The 22,017-nt window shown below is 43.2% G+C and overlaps 1 protein-coding gene across 2 annotated transcripts in view; it reads right to left on the minus strand.

Moving 5' to 3' along the window:
- MYO1E (myosin IE) overlaps nt 1-22,017 on the minus strand; it is a 635,008-nt gene that overhangs the window by 351,270 nt on the left and 261,721 nt on the right. For both annotated transcript variants that reach the window (XM_086959387.1, XM_086959385.1), the window contains exons 3-4: nt 9,520-9,609; nt 7,342-7,436 (exon numbers count right to left, since the gene is read on the minus strand). In XM_086959387.1, the coding sequence (XP_086815513.1) occupies nt 7,342-7,436; nt 9,520-9,609 (185 nt within the window). The remainder of the gene's footprint in view (nt 1-7,341; nt 7,437-9,519; nt 9,610-22,017) is intronic.

The raw sequence follows: 22,017 nt of genomic DNA on the forward strand, positions 1-22,017 counted from the left end.
TGAGTTCAACACCTTGCCCTCTGTCTTATGTAACATTTCCTTTACACTGAAGTGCACACCTAAGATTGATTGTCTCAGTGCAATGTGAGGGTGATGTGAAGTTCTTTGACACCCTACACTGGTAAGAGTGGCACTATAAAAGAATTAATGCATCTGAGAGAGAGAAAGTGTTTATGGAGACCTGAGGGGGACTGTTAAAGGGTGGTCATGAGGGATTCCATGGCGGAGGTGGTCATTGGCGGTGCCAACAAACACTGTCGCACCTGGCGCCACCAGCGCCAAAGCCGGCCCTGATAGTGGGTCACAGATCACGCCTAAGGTAGAGAACTCTTGGTTCGTGCAGGGAGTGAATGGGCAGTTATCACGGTTAATGTTAACTGTTGTCGTGGAGGTATAAAGAGCTACGTGAGCGGATCTCAGAGGATTGCTTTGTGGTAATTTGGTTGCATTTGTAAGGACAGATATTTTCGGCAGCGCTCCTTTACCCCAGTACTGTAAATGTCAGTACTAGGCTGGTACCAATACGCTGCCTTTCTACATAGGCGATGAGAGGTGGAGAGCGTACCCATAATGCCTTTTTATTGAATGCAAAATAAGCCTCAGTTTCCTCTGCAACAAAAAGAGCCTAAATATGGAAATAGGAGCAGACCAGAATAAGAGAAGTGCCTATTTCCAGAGTTCCTGGATTTAATTACACAGCTGTGTTAATCACATCCTTGGCAGTGCAGGGCTGGCTTCCTGTACACCAGTCTCATGACAATAGGTCACACTTGTGTCCTTTAAGTGGGGACCTCTTCAACACTTCCCCACGCCTTCCTTCCTGATGGATTTCTCAGTTGAATTTTCAAAGTCAAATTAAAAAAAATCAGCACATGAAAGTAACCTGGTGATTCTTTGGCGAAAACAAGACAATTTATTATGGAAAAACAGGTATCACCATATAGCACTAACACCCTCGCACAAGGAGACACGAGCCAGGAGATGGGGAGTGCACAATGACTTTGTAATACAAAAATAAAGCTTTGTAACTGCGTGGTGTACGAAGCTCCGGGCAGGTACCGTCACTTCTTACCTGATGGAAACCAGGATTTAGAGAGTGCATTGCTCTATTAGTGCTTTGGCCTCACAAGGGATGAGAAGGCGCTATACAAATACCAAGGCAATATAATATCTTGCAATACAATCTTAATCAGTACTTTTGATGGGGAGATGGACTAAATCAATACATGAGTTATTGAGGTACAAGGTCTTAGTCCCTAGACCAATAATATCTGAACAGGGATTCAAGCCCTCCTACCGAAGGATTAGGACATCTTTTGCTGCCGTATTGAGTTCAGGCTGGTGGTTCAGGAACCTAAGGGCGGGGTTGTCAACAAACTGGTATGATCTACTTCCAAATCCGATCTCACTGGAAGAGGGCACTGGGTTCAAACTAGTGTCACCCAATGGGCGAGTCCCGGAAGGGGTGCCCGGGACGAACCTTGGGATTAGGAACTGGCAGCCTCCTTGATTGGTAGCAAGTAACATAAGGTCAGGAGCAATGACATGACAACTTCCGATTTTGAAAAGTCCCCTGAAATCTTTTTAATTGGCTGGTTGCAGCCTATTTATATAATCTGCTCAAGATGAAACACTGAGTGGACTATGGTCACTTTGAGTTGAAGTACAAAGAGTGGAGCAATCATGTGCAGTATTTTAAGGTGATATCAGTCACTGTGCTGCCCCAGGGATCATGGCCTACTAGAGCTGCCTTACAACAAAGACTTTTAAAGGATGGTCCTTGTATATGCATTGTGCTATCATTTCAAGCCGATCAGTACATGTTACCTGTGGTCAATTGCTAATTCTTTTGCTAGGTTGTCGCCCCAACCCTATCTGTCATATCCTCTAAGACCTTTGCTTAAGAATACATTTATGTACTTGAGGTTGGGAAGATATCCGACAAAGGATGGTATTCCAAAATGGGAGAATCAATGGTCATCGAGTATTTGCTGGCTTTGTGGGCTAAGGGAGGAAACAATAATGCATTTAGTAACTTTATTCCCAGCATTGGCAGACGCTCGGAAGTCTATCCTAAAACTGATTTTTAACGAACTAGGAGTTAGAACATGTAGGCAAGCAATTATTACCTGTTTGAGTGGGGTCAATATTAACCTTATTTATCTTTTTGTTAAGTTCATCATTATCGCAGAAAAGAAATTCAGAAGAGTTGATGGAGTAAGTAAATGCATTTCGATATAAAATATCTAAGGAATATAACTGAAGAATTGTCTGAAGCAAAGTGTTATTCCAGTTTAAGGGACTATTAGTACAATCTAATCTAGTGATGCACATTGCACTTTATTATCGCTTGTAAATGGAAAACAGCTAAACATTTGTATTTATTATTCCCACTGCTAACACATGCCACTTTAGTTAAATGCTGCTATAATAGTATTTGCTGCTAGTATAAGGAATTTTAGCAAGTACAATACATTTTAATTATTTTTTTGTAATGTTTTAATATTTTTATGGAAATGTTATTTATCATCTCATTACTGGTGGATCGTTTTAAGGATGTTAATAGTTTTGTGTATATTTGTTTGCTTGTTTTTTTATTGGCTGTTTTCTTTTGTTCGTAATGATTTTAACTAATCAATAAATAAATTCTTCTACTACTGTGGGGCTGCTGTCAGCAGATTGCTGGAGGTAAGTGGTACCTTTTATCCTCCTGTGCCAGATAAAAGGAGTGCTATCCAGATTTGTGAACCCACTGACAATGTGCATGGTGAACACCTTAAGCTAAACTGTTTCATGGTGCTGATGTGAAGTACTGTTGGTGTTACAGCCATATTCAATGGTTCGTATTTTATCAACCTCAGAGCAATAGAATTGTGAGTCTATTGCTCTGCGAATCATTCTTGTGAAATGCAGATCCACGCATTTGTCGCAGGGGGCTCAATGCACTAATGCACGGGTAATAATACCTCTTGCTACTTACAATGCTGTAAGCGGCAAGACTCTGACACCACATGGAACACGAAAACTAGGTTATAACGAAAAGGAAGTGTGATGCAGAGAGTTTCTCCACTTTACTGGATAAGGAGCTTGCTGGGTTTGTAGGCTATGATGGGAACATGCATTGACATTTTAGAATAATGTGGTTCTTGTACAAATAAGAAGAAAACACAAATCTACCCACACCAGGTATGACAGAAGCTATCATAACATCCTTCCGCATAATCGCAAGCGTGCAGAATGAAATCCCAGAAGAAGATCTGCCTCGGTCGGCTCAGACCCAGCCGAGTGAAGACCTTCAGAGACTCCTTTGTGCTGGCCATGCCTTTGGAGAGACAGCTGGCCAGCAGGAGCCTCTCCGCAAGGGTGCCAACGCCAAAGAAAATAATAAAGTGCGCTACTAAATAACCAAGTCAGCACAGTGGCAATATCACATAAAAAGCAAGCCTGCTGATGGACAAGTTCCAGGGAAAGCCATCTTGTTTCAACTTTCTGCACTGCACAATATGACTGTGCCTTTCTCAGAACACAGGAAACGTACAAAGGAACCATGCGATAGATCTATTGCCCACTGGACATCTGGAAGGCTTTCAAATGATGACATTATTTCTAAACCTGAATACAAATTCAACATATCAAAAAGGAGAAGAACTTCAGTCTCATTATTATAAGCGTTACACGCCGTGATGTTATCAGAAGCCCATGTATAGAGAACTGGATTCAGTGAGACCACAGTGCACAAAAGTGACTTATATAATATCCTCTTCCCAGAAAGTATTTTTAGACTTTAATATTAATCTTAGACAGACTTGGGCTCACTTTAGAGTAATTTTAGCCTCCCATAGGGAAATGTAGGAATGCGATCGAACACTGTTCGGTCGCATCCTAATTAGGCGCTCAAGATCGCCGACCGGGTGTGTTTCGGTCCCAGGACCCAGTCGGTGTTGGGTGTTGGGTGTAAACAATTTCCCCCGACATCATAATTAGCCCCATAATGTTAATTCAGAATCCAAGAGGAGTCGGGTAATCAAGAACCCACTTATACACTGGGTAATTTGGAATTTCTGTAGCATTGAAAAGAAGTGGGAACTACAATGTAAAGCACAGCAGAAGGATGAAAACTGTAAAACATAGGTCCTGCATCTCCACAAGAGGTGGGAACAGGATCCTGGACAACACCATTTAATTAAACAGACAGATTTGTGGAATTCTGTACAAAGGCAGGCGATCGGACAAGAGGATGCATAAGATCCTGCACCACACGAGTGGATGGTATATGAGTATTCACAATGTCCTTTTTAAGGACCAACATTCGAGGTGGGATTTGCAGTTCTGCACAAGGAATTCTCATGGACTGTTGCGGTTTTCCACCCATTTATTACTTTCAAAATCAAGTAAAACATCATTGGATTATTTGGATATATATATATCCCAATCTCGTACCAAGAGCCATTCAACGTCAGACTTTTTCTTACCAAGAAATAAAACATTTCATGCCAATTCCGCTCAACACAGTTAGGATTACTGGCCAGTGTGCCAATGAAATCCCACACAGACCACAAACAGTGCTTAATAGCTACTTTCTGGAGGTGTGCCATTACTTGCAGTGAGGAGTACATAATTGCTTACTGGTTTGATACCAGGAGCCGTTTTCCATTGGCAGATCATGTGTGTCTTTGGCAGATCATGTGTGTATGGAATGGATCCGTGCACATGAATCTGTTCCTTTCCAAACGGGGCAATCATTTTTGTGTACTTTCAAATCTGAATGGTCCCAATTGCCTCCTCCGTGGCCTCCCAAGCTGTGTCACCCAGGGCCTTCTGCCCACTGTAGCATCCTTCATGAGGGACCTGAGGAAATAGGACCCCATATAAAATGCAAATTGATACTTGTATAGCGCACTACTCACCCGCAAGGGTCTCAAGGAGCTTGTACGAATACCGCTGTAGAACCCATCCTGGGGTTCCCTGTGAGGCGTCCACTCCTGGGCACCCCCAAGGGGGAGGCCAGGCATCCTTAGCGTTGTGGGGGCCGTTGTAGAGATTAAGCAAGCTATTCCCCAGAGTTGCAGAGTGGGACTCCATGATTGGAATAGGCACCGAGGCGAGAATTATCAGGTCTGTGGAATTTTGAGCCCAAGACCCGTGGAATTTTGAGCCCAAGACCCGCCGAGGCGGGGAATTGAACCCTGGTCCCAGGATAGACCTCTGCATCAGGGTCTGCCGCTCTAATCATTGAGCCACACTTCTCCCATCACCTCTACTCTGATAGAACTCCACTGGCACCTCTTGTCAGCCACAACACCATCTTCAAAACCAGCTGCATCACCTACAACGGCGCCTCTGCCTATCTTGGGGTGGCAGCTAGGACATTTGCATCCAGGGCACGATCAGACCAGAGATGAAGATGTGCAAAAAGAATCAAAAGGCCTCTTCCAATCATGCACCCTGGATCTCGAACGACATCAATGTAGCCATCAGGACCACCCATCTGTGCTCCAATTTAGGAATGAGTTGAAGGCGCACCTTTTTAAAGAACGCTACACAATGACGAAGCAAAAACTGCTCAACTTTCAGGACCCTCCTCACCTTGAACTACTCAAACAATTCTATCTTTTGGCTAGGTTAACACTATAAAAATATCACAAACATGCTTACATGATAATTGGAACTTGCAGAAAATGTGTTAGCTAATAGCTTAAGCTCAAGCAAGCAATACACCATAGTCTATATCTCGCTTTTCACTGAACGTTTAACACTTATTAATTGGTTTGATATCTATAACACTACCCTGTTTAGATATCTTTCTTAATTATTGTCGATATTTGTGATATTGTTGATCTAGACTTGCACGCTCCCTTTTTCCATTTGTTCAGTTACGTCTGCCTTCCCTGTAGCAGGGTTTCCTCCAGTAGGCTCATGAGGAGTCAGAAAGGGGTATGAAGCTATTTTTTCTCTAAGATCATGTATTTGTTTACATATGTGGCAGCTCGTGTCCTTATGTTGGTTATAAGCATTTTCTTTGAGAAAGACTGTGGGCACATCCCAAAAAAGACTTGAAAATCCTAGTCTGCAAGACCAGTAACTGTGCTGTCCTTTAAAAAAAAATATTTCTGCAATTAACCTGTCAAGCCTGGACACAAGAAGATTCACTGAACAGTAATAATGAAAGGATTCGAGGGTCTCATCAAGTTTGGCAGTGCAAAAGAACCACCATGAATCGTCAGGTTTCCCTGTGTAGCAAATCCAGGACTCCACCACGTCATTTAGAGATGGGGGAACCCGCAGGTTTCCTGTGACGAAGCCTCAGAAGGTCTTTATCCGGCAGCCTACTAGCCGCAGCGCACCAGCCAGTGAAAGGAGGCTTCTCCAGGTTAGGGAGGGTCTTCATACATTCATTTTTCCTGACCAGGTCTACTACCAAGCAAGGCCATGTGGTCCCAAGGAGAAAGGAGAAAGCAGCACAAATATTCATGGGCTGCAGGGAAATAAGTCCCTACACATAAGGACATTTCTTTCCTGCTCCTTAGAAAAATAAAAACTTTGCCAAGTGAGCCACCATGCCTACCAGGCAATGATTTGTGCAGTAAGTCCTCAGTCCATATTGGTGGTTGCACCTTCAGCACCAACATAGCTTGTTACTTTCCGTACAGGAGGCCCGCTACTACGGGATGGGGGGTTTTCACAACCCAGTAGCTTGGCACACACCCGCCCACATAAAAAAACATTCTGATACCAAGTTAAGACTACAGGCCCAGAAGCCCTGGGTTCTTCTGACTCCTTACAATTGTTTCAATGGAACTAAATGTAGCACTTCCCAGAGTCATCGGGGGGAACCTAACTAATGGCGTCTACCTGGGCTCCACCAGAATCTTATGAAAAAGTAACGCACTGTTACATTTCCACCGAAATGTAAATCCCGTAGGATATAATGGGATTTATATTTCAGCGTAAGAGATCCGTCCCCGTTATGACAGAGTAACCCATCCGCCAAGATCTAAATCAGGACCTAGGTCTGTAAAATCATCGTAACGCGTTTCTTATGAGTAGAATTGCTACTATGATATTACAAATGACCCACAATTGACTATAAAAGACATACCTCTTTCCAATTATATAATTCTCAATGCACACAATCGGTTATTACTACTATTCCATCAGCTCGTAGATGGTTGCAGAGCTCGTGTACTGCTGGGAAAGGCGGCACTATGTTTCTTCTTTGCAATAGGGACATAGTATTTGATTTACTGAAAAACAATATCCTTAAGAAGCCGAGAGCTCCCGCCGGAACTGGATCCTGCACATGTCCTGAGAGTGAAACCGAGCACGCGGAGCTGCCCTTACCTGATGATGACGCACTGGTTCTCCCTGTCGATGATCATGTTTCTGTACATGTTGTCTGCCAGAGCATAGATGTGCGGAGGGTTCTCATATTGTGCCTGAAAGGGAGACAAGCACACATCAAAAGGAGGAAAAGAGATCCGGGTCATTTCTGGAGACAATGCTTGTTGCAATTAGTACCTTGGAATAAATTGTGCTTATGTCTCAATTCGTATTTTTGGAAATGACAGAGTCACAAATCAATTGCTTATTTGGTCTTAGGGCAGTAAATAGTAAAAGTGCACAGAATATACAATTCAGCAAAAAGTGCCAAGGCCTGATTGGTCCATAACAATACCTGCAGTGATAAACACGGACCCAATCTATGGATTAGCAAAGTGAGGCATAATGCAGTAATATTGATGACAAGGGATTGCATGCCTAAGGGGGAAAATATTGCATCTAGTCAGAAGTTTACCTCTCCTGTTTATTTCAATGCAGCGTTTCATAAAGGCCTGACATGGCACTGAACAAGATGGCCGCCAAGTTGGTACACTCACAGCTTTCCCAAAACGTAAGTTTTAAAGCGCATCTATAAGTCAAAAAATGGTGCCGTTCATATCTGACAAGAAAACAAAGGCAATGTTGTAATCAAAAAGAGAGAGGAGAACTAGAGAGGCTAGTCCGTTTCCCCAGTTTATATGTTAGTAATCAATGAGAACTAGCTCTGGTATAAATTGTTTGTATGTCTGCGGGTGGAAGAAAACCATTAGGTTTTTATGAAGGCCCTCACCCACCAACCTAGTTGGTGGTATGCTTCATCATCGGGCCCCACCCGAGGTACCAAGTGTACCTCAGGTGTGCTTCGACTGCGGAGCCGGTTTTTTTGGTTCGTGAGGGTGCTGTGAGTGTGCTCTGAGTGAAGTTTAAAATACTGTCCTGGGTGTCCCAAAGAATGTTTTAATGGTGGGCCCCAGGCAGTCAAATAAAAACAAAGGCTATCGGACGTGCACGGTAGACTTATGGCCTCCGACGTCCTGTAGGGAGGGCGTGTAAAGCACTCCTGCTCCCTCTCCAGGCCCGCCCCGCCCGGAGTCGCAAAGGACAATAAAATGTTAATAATTTCTTGTTAAATATTTCTTGTTATTATCATTTTATTTTAATTTTCCACGGCTCAAGGAGCAGTGGGGCGACGCCTCTCCCCCTTAGCAGAGGAGCGGCCTCTGCAGCAGAGGAGGCATAAACGGCGGTGCGATTCATTGGGATGACCGTAAAGTAAAAGACTATGGATGCCTAGCAGAAACATGCTGCACCAACCAACAGGCACAGTGGTCCGGTTGTGGCCTAGCAGGAAGAGATTCCTCTGTCGTGGTTGCAGGGATCTGGGCCTGGAAGCAATAATGAGGTGGGTGTCCAGGCCCTATGCTTTTTGAGAGACCCACACTATGTTCATCACTTATGTAGAGATCTTTAAAGGAAAGCTGTTCTATCCATTGGCAGCTAATGCCACCAGATGGTGTCAGATGGGGAATCCACTGTGTTTTGACTCTGGCTGCAGGACATCTAAGTAAAACTTGGAAACAGGTCCTCGTCCGTTGAAGGGCTTCGCTTCAGTTTGCCGTTTAGGGCTCTGCAAAACCCATCGACATGCCTGGCCTCAGACCAGAATTTAGGGTCTTGATTGCACGCCCTGTGGAGCTCCCTCCCACCCCACAGACATGGCGTGAACCTCTGGGGAGCAGCAAAGAGCTCCCAGGTATGGAGAGTACCAGCACTTCTGTATGTCCATCACTTAAAGCACCGGTTCAAGGAGTCAATGCGAGTGCCCTGAGTCTAGCAGGACCTCACCGCAAAGATGAATCTTTAATATTGCTGTATAAACCTCACAAAAGGGCTGCCACGTGAATGCTGCGTTCAATTAGTCTAATAATGTAACATATCCAAGCCGGCGATGTAAACAATAAAGGCATTTTTACTGATCAGGATATGGTGCTCGTGACAAAGGCATTCTTTAGAGAAACCTCAAATTAATAGGATGGACAGGTGAAGGGTAAGAAGAAAAGAAAGCAGGTGTGGTGTAGTGCGAATGCTATGCAAAGTGCTACATTTTCCCTATACACAGTAGACAAGACATTTATTACGTTTGCAATGTACATATTACATACAACAAACACAGTCAGTAAAATGATAAAATGTACTCACTGCGCCTTGGTACATTTCAATCTCTTTGTCTCCAAAGTATGGCATCTGCTTGAAGGGGTTGATGGAGATGAGCACAGGCCCGATGTATGTCTGCAGCGGGCAGTCAAGGTCATTGAATATGCACGTGAATGAAGGGTCTGTGAGTGCATAAGTGCTACCGCAAAGCCACATCACTAACCATTTCCTGTCAGAGCATGTAAAAATAGAGATTGACTGCACCAGGAGAGGCATATTCAATCAACACTGAGACTCATGGAAAAGGCAATGGAAGCCGGAGTAGTGAATAGCGGTGTCCACAATGTCCAAACACCACACATTCACCCATGACACCCTCTACATTTTCATCTCGCCGAGCTTTCACTAATAGTGCAAGTAGTATGGAGTAGCTCACTACCCATCTATGGACAATGCTTTGGCGCCTCGTCTAGGGAATGAATCCCCACATGACTGCAATTTCAAAGGGATCATCCCTTAACAACCGGTGACTGATCTTCATAGCGACTCACTCATTCCATGGACATGGGCGTCACCTCGTCCGCCATTACCTCGACAAGGCTCCAGCACTGCCAAGCCTGGGGCTTGAATAAGGGCTCTTTCAGGTCAACGTCAGGGCAAGGTAAGGTACGGTGGTGGCGACCCAGACACTGATTGGCTAAAGTGGTGGTTAGGTCCGTAGAACACCTTCTTGGGTTAAACATATGTGCTCAAGTAATAAAAAGATATGATGATTTCGAAAATGCATGGAACCTAAATTTAAATAAGTACTGCATAATTCCAGTGCAACATGTTGAGTGCGCTGTAATTACAGCCAGCGCTGCTTAGCAATCCCAGTATGCATGCAGTGCATTGGCTGAGAGTGTTGGAAGGCAGAGATGCAGAAGCACTGAGTTTCTAAATCTGCCTGTGGTGTGGTGGCAGCAGTCAATGGGGCATCCTTTGGTAGGGTCAGCACCGTCTTGGTGGACGAAACCACTTGCACTGTCTGCTAAGATTGCGCTACATTCAGTCAGTCACTCAGGATGAAGTGTAGGACAGATATTTTGTAATCAGAAGAAGAATGGACACTTGATACTACTTAACCATTGGTTAAGATGGGACACTCTCATAAACGCGGTGTTAATAGTGCGGTGTATATCTTTCTTCCGCCCCTCACACACGTTATGGCATTTATCATCGAGTGTTCCAACAACGTGCTATATGCCAAGCCTCAACCCGAGGCAACCTCTGGTGCAGGTAGCAGTGTCCAGAGATAAGAGAAGAGGGGGGAGGGCACCCAGAAAAAAGGATAAAAAACATATACTCCACCAGTAGGGAATTTTAATAAAGAGGTGAAGTATTGTTATTAAAAATGATTGCGGTATAACTGGAGGTCGAGTTAATGGATCTCTTTATACCTTTTAAACTACAGCGTCAACATGTTTCTGCTCCATGTCGCCCAGCCGGGTCTACGGAGCATTCGTCAGGACAATACGTAACACAAAAACAGATAATGAAAAAATTGATAATGAAAAAATTACTTGCACCATTCGTGTAGTAATGATATATTTGATGAATTTTCAATAGTTGCCTTTTCGGAAATTATCTGAAAAAAGGGGCAAGAAAGGAATTAATTCTTTATTAGGAATTAAATCCAGTGGGTGCATGTATAGCATTAATGCAATCTCTCTTCGTTGTGGAGGATTGCTCTATGCAAGTATAAGTGAAAAAGAGGAACTGGGATTGTGCTCTGAGGAAAAAACGTGGTACTTATGGCTTCATTCGGAGGGTTATCGTCTGTTGCTGCAAGTGGTCTGACGTCTATTGAGAGACTGACGTGGGTGTTAATCTCTATGAGGAGTTTGAGAGTATGTCAGTAAATTAGTACGTGCAGGTCAGTGTGACTAATGCAGCATTTACTTATCTAGTGACTCTAGAGAAGTGATAATCTTAAGCGGACCGTGAACTAAATACACAATCATTGGCGGTAATCTTACCTATTTTGCTAGCTGAATTCAGCTTCAATCAGGCGGCAACGGGACTCTCTGGTCCCAGACTGAAATGGAAGGTAGTAAAACGGCATTCAGGCAGAGCTATTACCCAGTGAAGTAGAACGCTTACCCGAAGCCGGCCGCCATTCTTACCAGCGCATGGGGAGTTCCCGGGACTTGTGCTGTCTCTGCCCCCGGATGCTAGGTGCTGGTTTCCTGTTGCTATTGTAGTTTGGAAAAGTAACGAAGCTAGATGACAGACTATGCTTCTACTAATAGTATCGGCAGGCTCAGGTTTTAATTTCTAAATTTAACTTAAGGTCGAATTTTCAACCACAGGTTATTGTGATGTTCAACACATTTAGAGGAATGTAATAAAGGTCAGATTATAGCGGAAGTTACAATATGTTATTGTTTGATCTAAAGAGTCTCCCTCCAGAAATGAAGCAGCTAGACTTATCATTTGTCATGGGGTACTTCTGTTTGTGAGGAGTCCTTTTGATAAAGGCGGAGATCAATGGATCCTAAGGCATAGGTATTCCATGGGTATTTTTATGTTTCATGAGAACTGGTGCCATGGGATATTGTCATTGAGCCCAAATAGATGAGTTTTCAAACGGTCCACCCACCGTTGCTCTTTTTCGAATAAGATTCGTGTGGCATTCCAGGGTCTGTCTGTTAGTTTCTCAAGGACTGTCCATCTCATTTCTTCACAATCATGTCCTAGATCAACAAAATGGGAACATAGCTTCGTGTTGTTCTTTTTCAGTCTGATGTTACTTTTGTGTTCCCCTATACGGGTCTTGACTTTTCTACAGGTCATTCCGATATATTTCTTCTCACATGGACACTTGATCATATAAATCACATGGGTCGAATTACAATTCGTGTGTTGTTTCTGTGTCCAAATGAGGGAGTCCGTGAGTTGTAGTGATTGTGTGATAGTTGTTAGTTTGCATACTTGACAAGAGCCACAAGGATAGTGGCCGGTAACAGGTGTCATTTCCATGCTTCTCAAATCCGTGGGCTTGGTCTTAGGTACAGTGGGGCGGGTATGTACAAGTAAGTCTTTTAAGTTTTTGGTTCGCTTATTGGCAAAGCGAGGTTTTGGCCAGGTGTGTTTACCGGTACTCAGAATGGGCCAGTTCTTGTTGATGAGTTTTTGTACATCGTATGTCGCGGGACAAAAAGTTGTCACGCAAGTGACGAGTTCTGGATTAGGTTCTTTGTTATTGATTTGTAAGAGGCAATCCCTGGGCTGGTTTTTAGCTCTTTTGCAGCATTTTGTGATAGTTGCAGGTGTGTAGTCTCTTGATTTCAATTTTATGCACAGTTCCTTTGATTGTATTTCATAGTCAGTTTTTTTGCTACAATTTCGCTTGAGCCTTAAAAACTGGCTATATGGTAAATTATCCCAGAGGGCTCTTGGGTGATAACTTTTGTAAGATAAAAGACTGTTCTTTGCTGTGGGTTTTGTGTATGTTTTTGTTTCCAGCTTCCCGTTTTCTACAAAGATCGTGAGGTCTAGGAAATCCAACTGGGTTTTGCTCACAGTGTAGGTAAAGTTCAACCACTTGTCCTTCTCATTTAGCCAATTCATGAAAAGTTTTAGGTCTTGGTTAGTGTGCCAAATCAATAGAATGTCATCTATATAACGTTTCCAGTATAAAATACTGGAAACGTACGGGTTAGTCTCATTGAGGACAAAGTTACTTTCAAATTAGCTCACATAAAGACCCGCCACCGATGGGGCAAAGGAACTGCCCATAGATGTTCCATGGGATTGGAGGTATAGGTCGCCATTATATTCAAAAAAAATTTCAGTGAGTGCTAAGCGACAGCACTCCAAGACAAAGTGTCTGGGTGTTCTGTAAGTCCATTCTTCCATGAACAGTTGGTCTTCTAACATTTGGAGAGTTTCTTTCTGTGGGAGGCTGGTGTACAGTTGTTCTACATCCAGTCCTACTAGTACCATAGTGTTAGGATCGAATGTTTTATCTGATAGTTGCATGAGTAGATCACGGGTGTCTTTGAGATAGGTGAGTGTTTTTTGCACCATTGGTTTCAGGTACTCGTCAGCAAATTTGGATAATGGTTCTAATAGAGAGCCAATCCCCGAAACTATGGGGCGTCCAGGAGGGGGGACTCTGTTTTTATGAGTCTTGGGAAGAGAGTAGAAGAACGGTGTTTTTGGTTCTTTGGTTATTAAGTATTCAGCTTCTTTTTTAGAGATCCAAGAGTTGGTTTCAGCCTCATAGACCATTATTGCAATGGTGTTTTGGAGTCTGGGGGTGGGGTCTGTTAATATCCTTTTGTAGAATTTCGTATCTGCCAAAAGTTTGAGACATTGTTCGTCATATCCTTGTTTGCTTAGGATAACGATTCCTCCCCCTTTGTCTGCGGGTTTTATGATAATTTCTTCATTTTTCTGCAGTTCTTCCAAGGCTAGACGTTCCTTTTTAGTCAGATTTTGAAAGGTGTGTTTTTTAGTTTTGTCCAAATCATCTATTCCTTTCATTAATGCTTGTTCAAAGGTCTGTATTTCTACAGGGATGGTACTGTTCGGTGGATTAAATTTGGATTTGTTGCGTAAGGATGTATCTCCCTCATTACGATATTCTGTACCCACAAAGAACGATTTCAGTTTTAAGGTTCTGCAAAACTCAGAAAGTTCGCACTTAAGTTTAAAAGTGTCTAGTGGGGGGGTGGGAACAAATCCCAGGCCTTTGTTCAAGACTTTGGTTTGGTCATCTGTTAGGACTACATTGGTCAAGTTAACGATCAGTTGTTCTTGCTCGTGCTCGGTTTGGCCGTTGCCATGCTTCTCGTTTGTATGTTGCGTTGCTGGTCTTGCCAGTTGATGTTCTTTTTTCTTCCGCGGGATTGATTCTGGCCTCTCCCTAAAAAAGGCTGTTGAGGGTGAATGTTCTCATTACCGGCAGTATGTTGATTTCCCATTTGAGGAGGCAATGGTTGCATGCTGTGGTTATAGGGATTCATCCAGCCTGCATATGGTGGAATGAAGGGTTGAAAGAATGGCATTTGGTTACCTTGGAAATATGGTCTCTGCCATCTATTGCTTCTCCTGGGTCGTTGGTGCCGGTAGTTGTAGCGGCCTCTTCTGGGTATAGAATCTTCAGTACCTGATTCTGATCCTTCCGAGGTATTTCTGTCTGAAGATTCATTATCCGATCCTGCATTTGGGCCTGTATACTCTTCTTTTGTATACGGGTGCATGCGTTCCTGGCTAAATTTCTTAAGGTCTTTTGCGAGTTTTTGGAGTTTATTTTGCATGAGATATTCATGGGTGTCATTCATTTCTTTCGTTATTTCCTCCAACCTCTTTTGATATATGGCCGGGTTGATGCCTTTCTTCAGTTCTTCTTCGCATGCTTGTATTTGAATCAAAAGTGCTTCTGACAGTCTCTTCGCTGTCTTAACTATTAAAACCAGGTAGTCCAGGGTGCATTTCCATGAGATGGATGACCAATCACGACGAAATGCCAAGTCGTGTAAAAAAATTCTAGGGGCATTGTTGACCCATAGTCCTCTTGGGGCTGATTTGGACCTCAAATATTCTGTCATTATTATGCCATGAATGGCAGTGCGGATTTGTTCTCTCTTCTTTTCACTGAGGCTTTCCCAGTCATCTGTTTGAGCCAAGGCTTGCGTTAGGTCTGTGTTTTGTAGTAAAGATTGACCTGCCAATATTTCATTAATGTCTTCTCCGGTGAAGCTCAATCCCACGTTATCCTCCATTTTGTTTTTATTCAACCAGTTTTTAAACAGTGGATATACACTATATTAGGTGTCACACTGTTGGTAAAAAACTCCCGCAGCTGTGCGCTGCTTCAGAGGCAATAAATCAAAAATTGGGGAGGAGGGTAGACGGTCCATTCATCACCCCAGTAGCAGTAGTTTTGTAATCAGAAGAAGAATGGACACTTGATACTACTTAACCATTGGTTAAGATGGGACACTCTCATAAACGCGGTGTTAATAGTGCGGTGTATATCTTTCTTCCGCCCCTCACACGCGCTATGGCATTTATCATCGAGTGTTCCAACAACGTGCTATATGCCAAGCCTCAACCCGAGCCAACCTCTGGTGCAGGTAGCAGTGTCCAGAGATAAGAGAAGAGGGGGGAGGGCACCCAGAAAAAAGGATAAAAAACATATACTCCACCAGTAGGGAATTTTAATAAAGAGGTGAAGTATTGTTATTAAAAATGATTGCGGTATAACTGGAGGTCGAGTTAATGGATCTCTTTATACCTTTTAAACTACAGCGTCAACATGTTTCTGCTCCATGTCGCCCAGCCGGGTCTACGGAGCATTCGTCAGGACAATACGTAACACAAAAACAGATAATGAAAAAATTGATAATGAAAAAATTACTTGCACCATTCGTGTAGTAATGATATATTTGATGAATTTTCAATAGTTGCCTTTTCTGAAATTATCTGAAAAAAGGGGCAAGAAAGGAATTAATTCTTTATTAGGAATTAAATCCAGTGGGTGCATGTATAGCATTAATGCAATCTCTCTTCGTTGTGGAGGATTGCTCTATGCAAGTATAAGTGAAAAAGAGGAACTGGGATTGTGCTCTGAGGAAAAAACGTGGTACTTATGGCTTCATTCGGAGGGTTATCGTCTGTTGCTGCAAGTGGTCTGACGTCTATTGAGAGACTGACGTGGGTGTTAATCTCTATGAGGAGTTTGAGAGTATGTCAGTAAATTAGTACGTGCAGGTCAGTGTGACTAATGCAGCATTTACTTATCTAGTGACTCTAGAGAAGTGATAATCTTAAGCGGACCGTGAACTAAATACACAATCATTGGCGGTAATCTTACCTATTTTGCTAGCTGAATTCAGCTTCAATCAGGCGGCAACGGGACTCTCTGGTCCCAGACTGAAATGGAAGGTAGTAAAACGGCATTCAGGCAGAGCTATTACCCAGTGAAGTAGAACGCTTACCCGAAGCCGGCCGCCATTCTTACCAGCGCATGGGGAGTTCCCGGGACTTGTGCTGTCTCTGCCCCCGGATTCTAGGTGCTGGTTTCCTGTTGCTATTGTAGTTTGGAAAAGTAACGAAGCTAGATGACAGACTATGCTTCTACTAATAGTATCGGCAGGCTCAGGTTTTAATTTCTAAATTTAACTTAAGGTCGAATTTTCAACCACAGGTTATTGTGATGTTCAACACATTTAGAGGAATGTAATAAAGGTCAGATTATAGCGGAAGTTACAATATGTTATTGTTTGATCTAAAGAGTCTCCCTCCAGAAATGAAGCAGCTAGACTTATCATTTGTCATGGGGTACTTCTGTTTGTGAGGAGTCCTTTTGATAAAGGCGGAGATCAATGGATCCTAAGGCATAGGTATTCCATGGGTATTTTTATGTTTCATGAGAACTGGTGCCATGGGATATTGTCATTGAGCCCAAATAGATGAGTTTTCAAACGGTCCACCCACCGTTGCTCTTTTTCGAATAAGATTCGTGTGGCATTCCAGGGTCTGTCTGTTAGTTTCTCAAGGACTGTCCATCTCATTTCTTCACAATCATGTCCTAGATCAACAAAATGGGAACATAGCTTCGTGTTGTTCTTTTTCAGTCTGATGTTACTTTTGTGTTCCCCTATACGGGTCTTGACTTTTCTACAGGTCATTCCGATATATTTCTTCTCACATGGACACTTGATCATATAAATCACATGGGTCGAATTACAATTCGTGTGTTGTTTCTGTGTCCAAATGAGGGAGTCCGTGAGTTGTAGTGATTGTGTGATAGTTAAGAATACTGTGCAAAGGGGTTTTTAGAAAATTAGGACTCCGGGGGCGCGCTGCCTAGGTTAGAACGTTACAATGTGTGCAAAGAACATGAGTGTCGTTGTGTAGTGCGTAAAGAGCAGACGGTAAAACACCCTTAACCGTCCAAACAAGTCAAGAGACAAGGCAAAATAACAAAAGTAGGCTCTCGCAACTACATGTGTGTTATCAAAACAAGGTACAATGACCAAAAGGCAAAAGATGCGCAGAAGCAGGTTCTTTGGTGTAAATCTTCTTGTCACAGCAAGATGTTTATTTTCTCCAGACTTGAGAATAATAACAATCGCCGACACGTGTTTCGTCGTGTACGGTTGAGTCAACACGACTCTTCAGGGCTTCCACTCCAAATCCAATGTGTGGTCGGAGTAAGTCTGGGTCTTTAAGGCTCAGTTTCTGGCACTGGGTATTCTGTATGACTATGATATAGTCGATACTGTTGAGAGAATGATCAGTAGAAGTATATGGTTAAGTCTCTCGTCTGATAGGTGATCGTTTCCCACTGGTAATGCTGTTTTGTAAGTATGGCGCTGGGTCTCGCTATGGTGTAAGGCGGAAAGCCGGGAGGGGATTCTATTGATGTGCCCAGATGAGGACACGGGTGCGTGACCTCTGCGGCGGTGTACACGAGAGACGACCGCCGGGAACCTACAGAGGAGGGATTGCCTGCAGCGGCACACCGCCACAGAGGTCACGCACCCGTGTCCTCATCTGGGCACATCAATAGAATCCCCTCCCGGCTTTCCGCCTTACACCATAGCGAGACCCAGCGCCATACTTACAAAACAGCATTACCAGTGGGAAACGATCACCTATCAGACGAGAGACTTAACCATATACTTCTACTGATCATTCTCTCAACAGTATCGACTATATCATAGTCATACAGAATACCCAGTGCCAGAAACTGAGCCTTAAAGACCCAGACTTACTCCGACCACACATTGGATTTGGAGTGGAAGCCCTGAAGAGTCGTGTTGACTCAACCGTACACGACGAAACACGTGTCGGCGATTGTTATTATTCTCAAGTCTGGAGAAAATAAACATCTTGCTGTGACAAGAAGATTTACACCAAAGCACCTGCTTCTGCGCATCTTTTGCCTTTTGGTCATTGTACCTTGTTTTGATAACACACATGTAGTTGCGAGAGCCTACTTTTGTTATTGTGTGATAGTTGTTAGTTTGCATACTTGACAAGAGCCACAAGGATAGTGGCCGGTATCCTTTTCCCATTTTGTTGATCTAGGACATGATTGTGAAGAAATGAGATGGACAGTCCTTGAGAAACTAACAGACAGACCCTGGAATGCCACACGAATCTTATTCGAAAAAGAGCAACGGTGGGTGGACCGTTTGAAAACTCATCTATTTGGGCTCAATGACAATATCCCATGGCACCAGTTCTCATGAAACATAAAAATACCCATGGAATACCTATGCCTTAGGATCCATTGATCTCCGCCTTTATCAAAAGGACTCCTCACAAACAGAAGTACCCCATGACAAATGATAAGTCTAGCTGCTTCATTTCTGGAGGGAGACTCTTTAGATCAAACAATAACATATTGTAACTTCCGCTATAATCTGACCTTTATTACATTCCTCTAAATGTGTTGAACATCACAATAACCTGTGGTTGAAAATTCGACCTTAAGTTAAATTTAGAAATTAAAACCTGAGCCTGCCGATACTATTAGTAGAAGCATAGTCTGTCATCTAGCTTCGTTACTTTTCCAAACTACAATAGCAACAGGAAACCAGCACCTAGCATCCGGGGGCAGAGACAGCACAAGTCCCGGGAACTCCCCATGCGCTGGTAAGAATGGCGGCCGGCTTCGGGTAAGCGTTCTACTTCACTGGGTAATAGCTCTGCCTGAATGCCGTTTTACTACCTTCCATTTCAGTCTGGGACCAGAGAGTCCCGTTGCCGCCTGATTGAAGCTGAATTCAGCTAGCAAAATAGGTAAGATTACCGCCAATGATTGTGTATTTAGTTCACGGTCCGCTTAAGATTATCACTTCTCTAGAGTCACTAGATAAGTAAATGCTGCATTAGTCACACTGACCTGCACGTACTAATTTACTGACATACTCTCAAACTCCTCATAGAGATTAACACCCACGTCAGTCTCTCAATAGACGTCAGACCACTTGCAGCAACAGACGATAACCCTCCGAATGAAGCCATAAGTACCACGTTTTTTCCTCAGAGCACAATCCCAGTTCCTCTTTTTCACTTATACTTGCATAGAGCAATCCTCCACAACGAAGAGAGATTGCATTAATGCTATACATGCACCCACTGGATTTAATTCCTAATAAAGAATTAATTCCTTTCTTGCCCCTTTTTTCAGATAATTTCCGAAAAGGCAACTATTAAAAATTCATCAAATATATCATTACTACACAAATGGTGCAAGTAATTTTTTCATTATCAATTTTTTCATTATCTGTTTTTGTGTTACGTATTGTCCTGACGAATGCTCCGTAGACCCGACTGGGCGACATAGAGCAGAAACATGTTGACGCTGTAGTTTAAAAGGTATAAAGAGATCCATTAACTCGACCTCCAGTTATACCGCAATCATTTTTAATAACAATACTTCACCTCTTTATTAAAATTCCCTACTGGTGGAGTATATGTTTTTTATCCTTTTTTCTGGGTGCCCTCCCCCCTCTTCTCTTATCTCTGGACACTGCTACCTGCACCAGAGGTTGCCTCGGGTTGAGGCTTGGCATATAGCACGTTGTTGGAACACTCGATGATAAATGCCATAACGCGTGTGAGGGGCGGAAGATAGATATACACCGCACTATTAACACCGCGTTTATGAGAGTGTCCCATCTTAACCAATGGTTAAGTAGTATCGATTCGATTCGATAAGTCTTTATTTCGAATTAAAAATTCATAAAAGACAAGAATACAGTCATACACAAGGTATAAAAAGACACTCCAGTAATATATAAAAAAAAAAAAAAAAAAAAAAAAAACACAAAAATGCTTTAGCCATGAGTATATTAAAACAGATGGGACAAAGATATTTTTGCACAAGAATTAATTCCGCTAAAAACAATACTGGGTGCCATGTATAAAATGAGAAAAAAGAACATTCAACATACAGGGATACCCAATTTCTTGGAACGGATCAGCCAGGCCCATTTTAAAAATTTTGCAACACCAACCACTACGGATTCTGATCTAATAACACGAAGTTTATGGAGTGCGTCTCGGAAACCGCCACTGTTCAGAGACAAGCAGATCGGCCTTAGCCACTTACTTCTAGGTGCATGGTAAGCAGGGCAACCAAAGAAGAAGTGGCCAACACTTTCCTCCTGGTCTGCACACCAATGACATTTATTTCCTGTAGACATGCCCCATTTTGCTGTAAAAGAATTGATGGGCAAGGTGCCAATTCGGAACTGGTGATATAGTTTACGATCTAGTACACTTGTAATTAGGTCCCAGTACTGTTCTAATGAGGGAACTGCCTTAAACACTAAAAAGGCACCAGTTATGTTAGCATCCAGGGATTGGTTTACAAGAATTGATTTTCTCCAGGCCCAATAGAGTGCCTTAAACTCAAGTTTGGAGGGAAAAACTGCCCCCCCCGGGTTGGACCAAAGCTCCGGAAGTCCCATCAGGTTCAAAACATTTTTAACTGAACAAAACCATTGAATTTTGTTAGCCCCCCACATGAGTTTAACCTCCTCCAGCTCTTGGGTATACAGGCCAAGCTCGGGAGAGGTCCAGATGCGGCGCCAGAAGGCCACCACCCGGTACTGGGCCATCTCATCGATTGGTCTGCAGCCAAGATCCAATAATAGTGGTTTGGTAGGAGTGGACTGAGGGAGACTAACCAGATTCCGTAAGAACCTGTTCTGCGCAGTTGACAAACTAGAAAGATTCTTATGACCCCAAACTTCTGCTCCATAAAGGGTTGCAGGGATGACCTTTGCCTCAAAAATTTTTAGCACGGGGCTAACACACCTAGTAAATGAGTTCTTCTGTTCATGGAGCAAACAGCCAGCCAGCCTATTAAATTTAAGTTTGGACGTTTCCACTTGAGGATTCCAGCTAAGTTGGTGGTCTAGGGTAACACCAAGGTATGTCATTACCCTAACCTGCTCAATGTGGACTCCGTTTAAAGAAACGGTACACTTGGGGGGATTTTTCTTGCAAAAAACCATAAACTTGGTTTTGTCCACGTTTATTTGTAGGTCATTTTTGCTACAAAACTTAGAAAAGCTATTCAGGGCTACCTGAAGCCCGGCTCTGGTTTTAGAAAGCAGGAGGGTGTCGTCTGCAAAGATCAACATGGGGTACTTACGACCACCCAGCATAGGGGCATCCGACTGTGTGTTAACAAAGTGTTGTGTAACCTGATTGATAAATAAAAGAAACAACGTGGGGGCCAGGACACAGCCTTGGCGCACCCCACGTTGTACGGGAAATTGCTTGGTCACCTGCCCCTGGCAGCCCCACCTAACCTGGGCATAGTTGTCCTCGTGTAGTCGCTGGACGAGGATCAAAAGCTCAGGCGGAAATCCCATGCGGCTAAGGGCCTCCCACAACTTCTTCCTTGGCACCAAGTCGAAGGCCGACTTGAGGTCAACGAAGGCAGCGTATAACTTACCACCTCCCAACAGAACCACTTTCCAAAAGAGTAGTGTAAACCGGAATACTTGGTCAACTGTACTCGTC

Source organism: Lissotriton vulgaris, chromosome 2_2 (assembly GCF_964263255.1).
Source record: "Lissotriton vulgaris chromosome 2_2, aLisVul1.2, whole genome shotgun sequence".
Lineage (NCBI taxonomy): Eukaryota > Metazoa > Chordata > Amphibia > Caudata > Salamandridae > Lissotriton > Lissotriton vulgaris.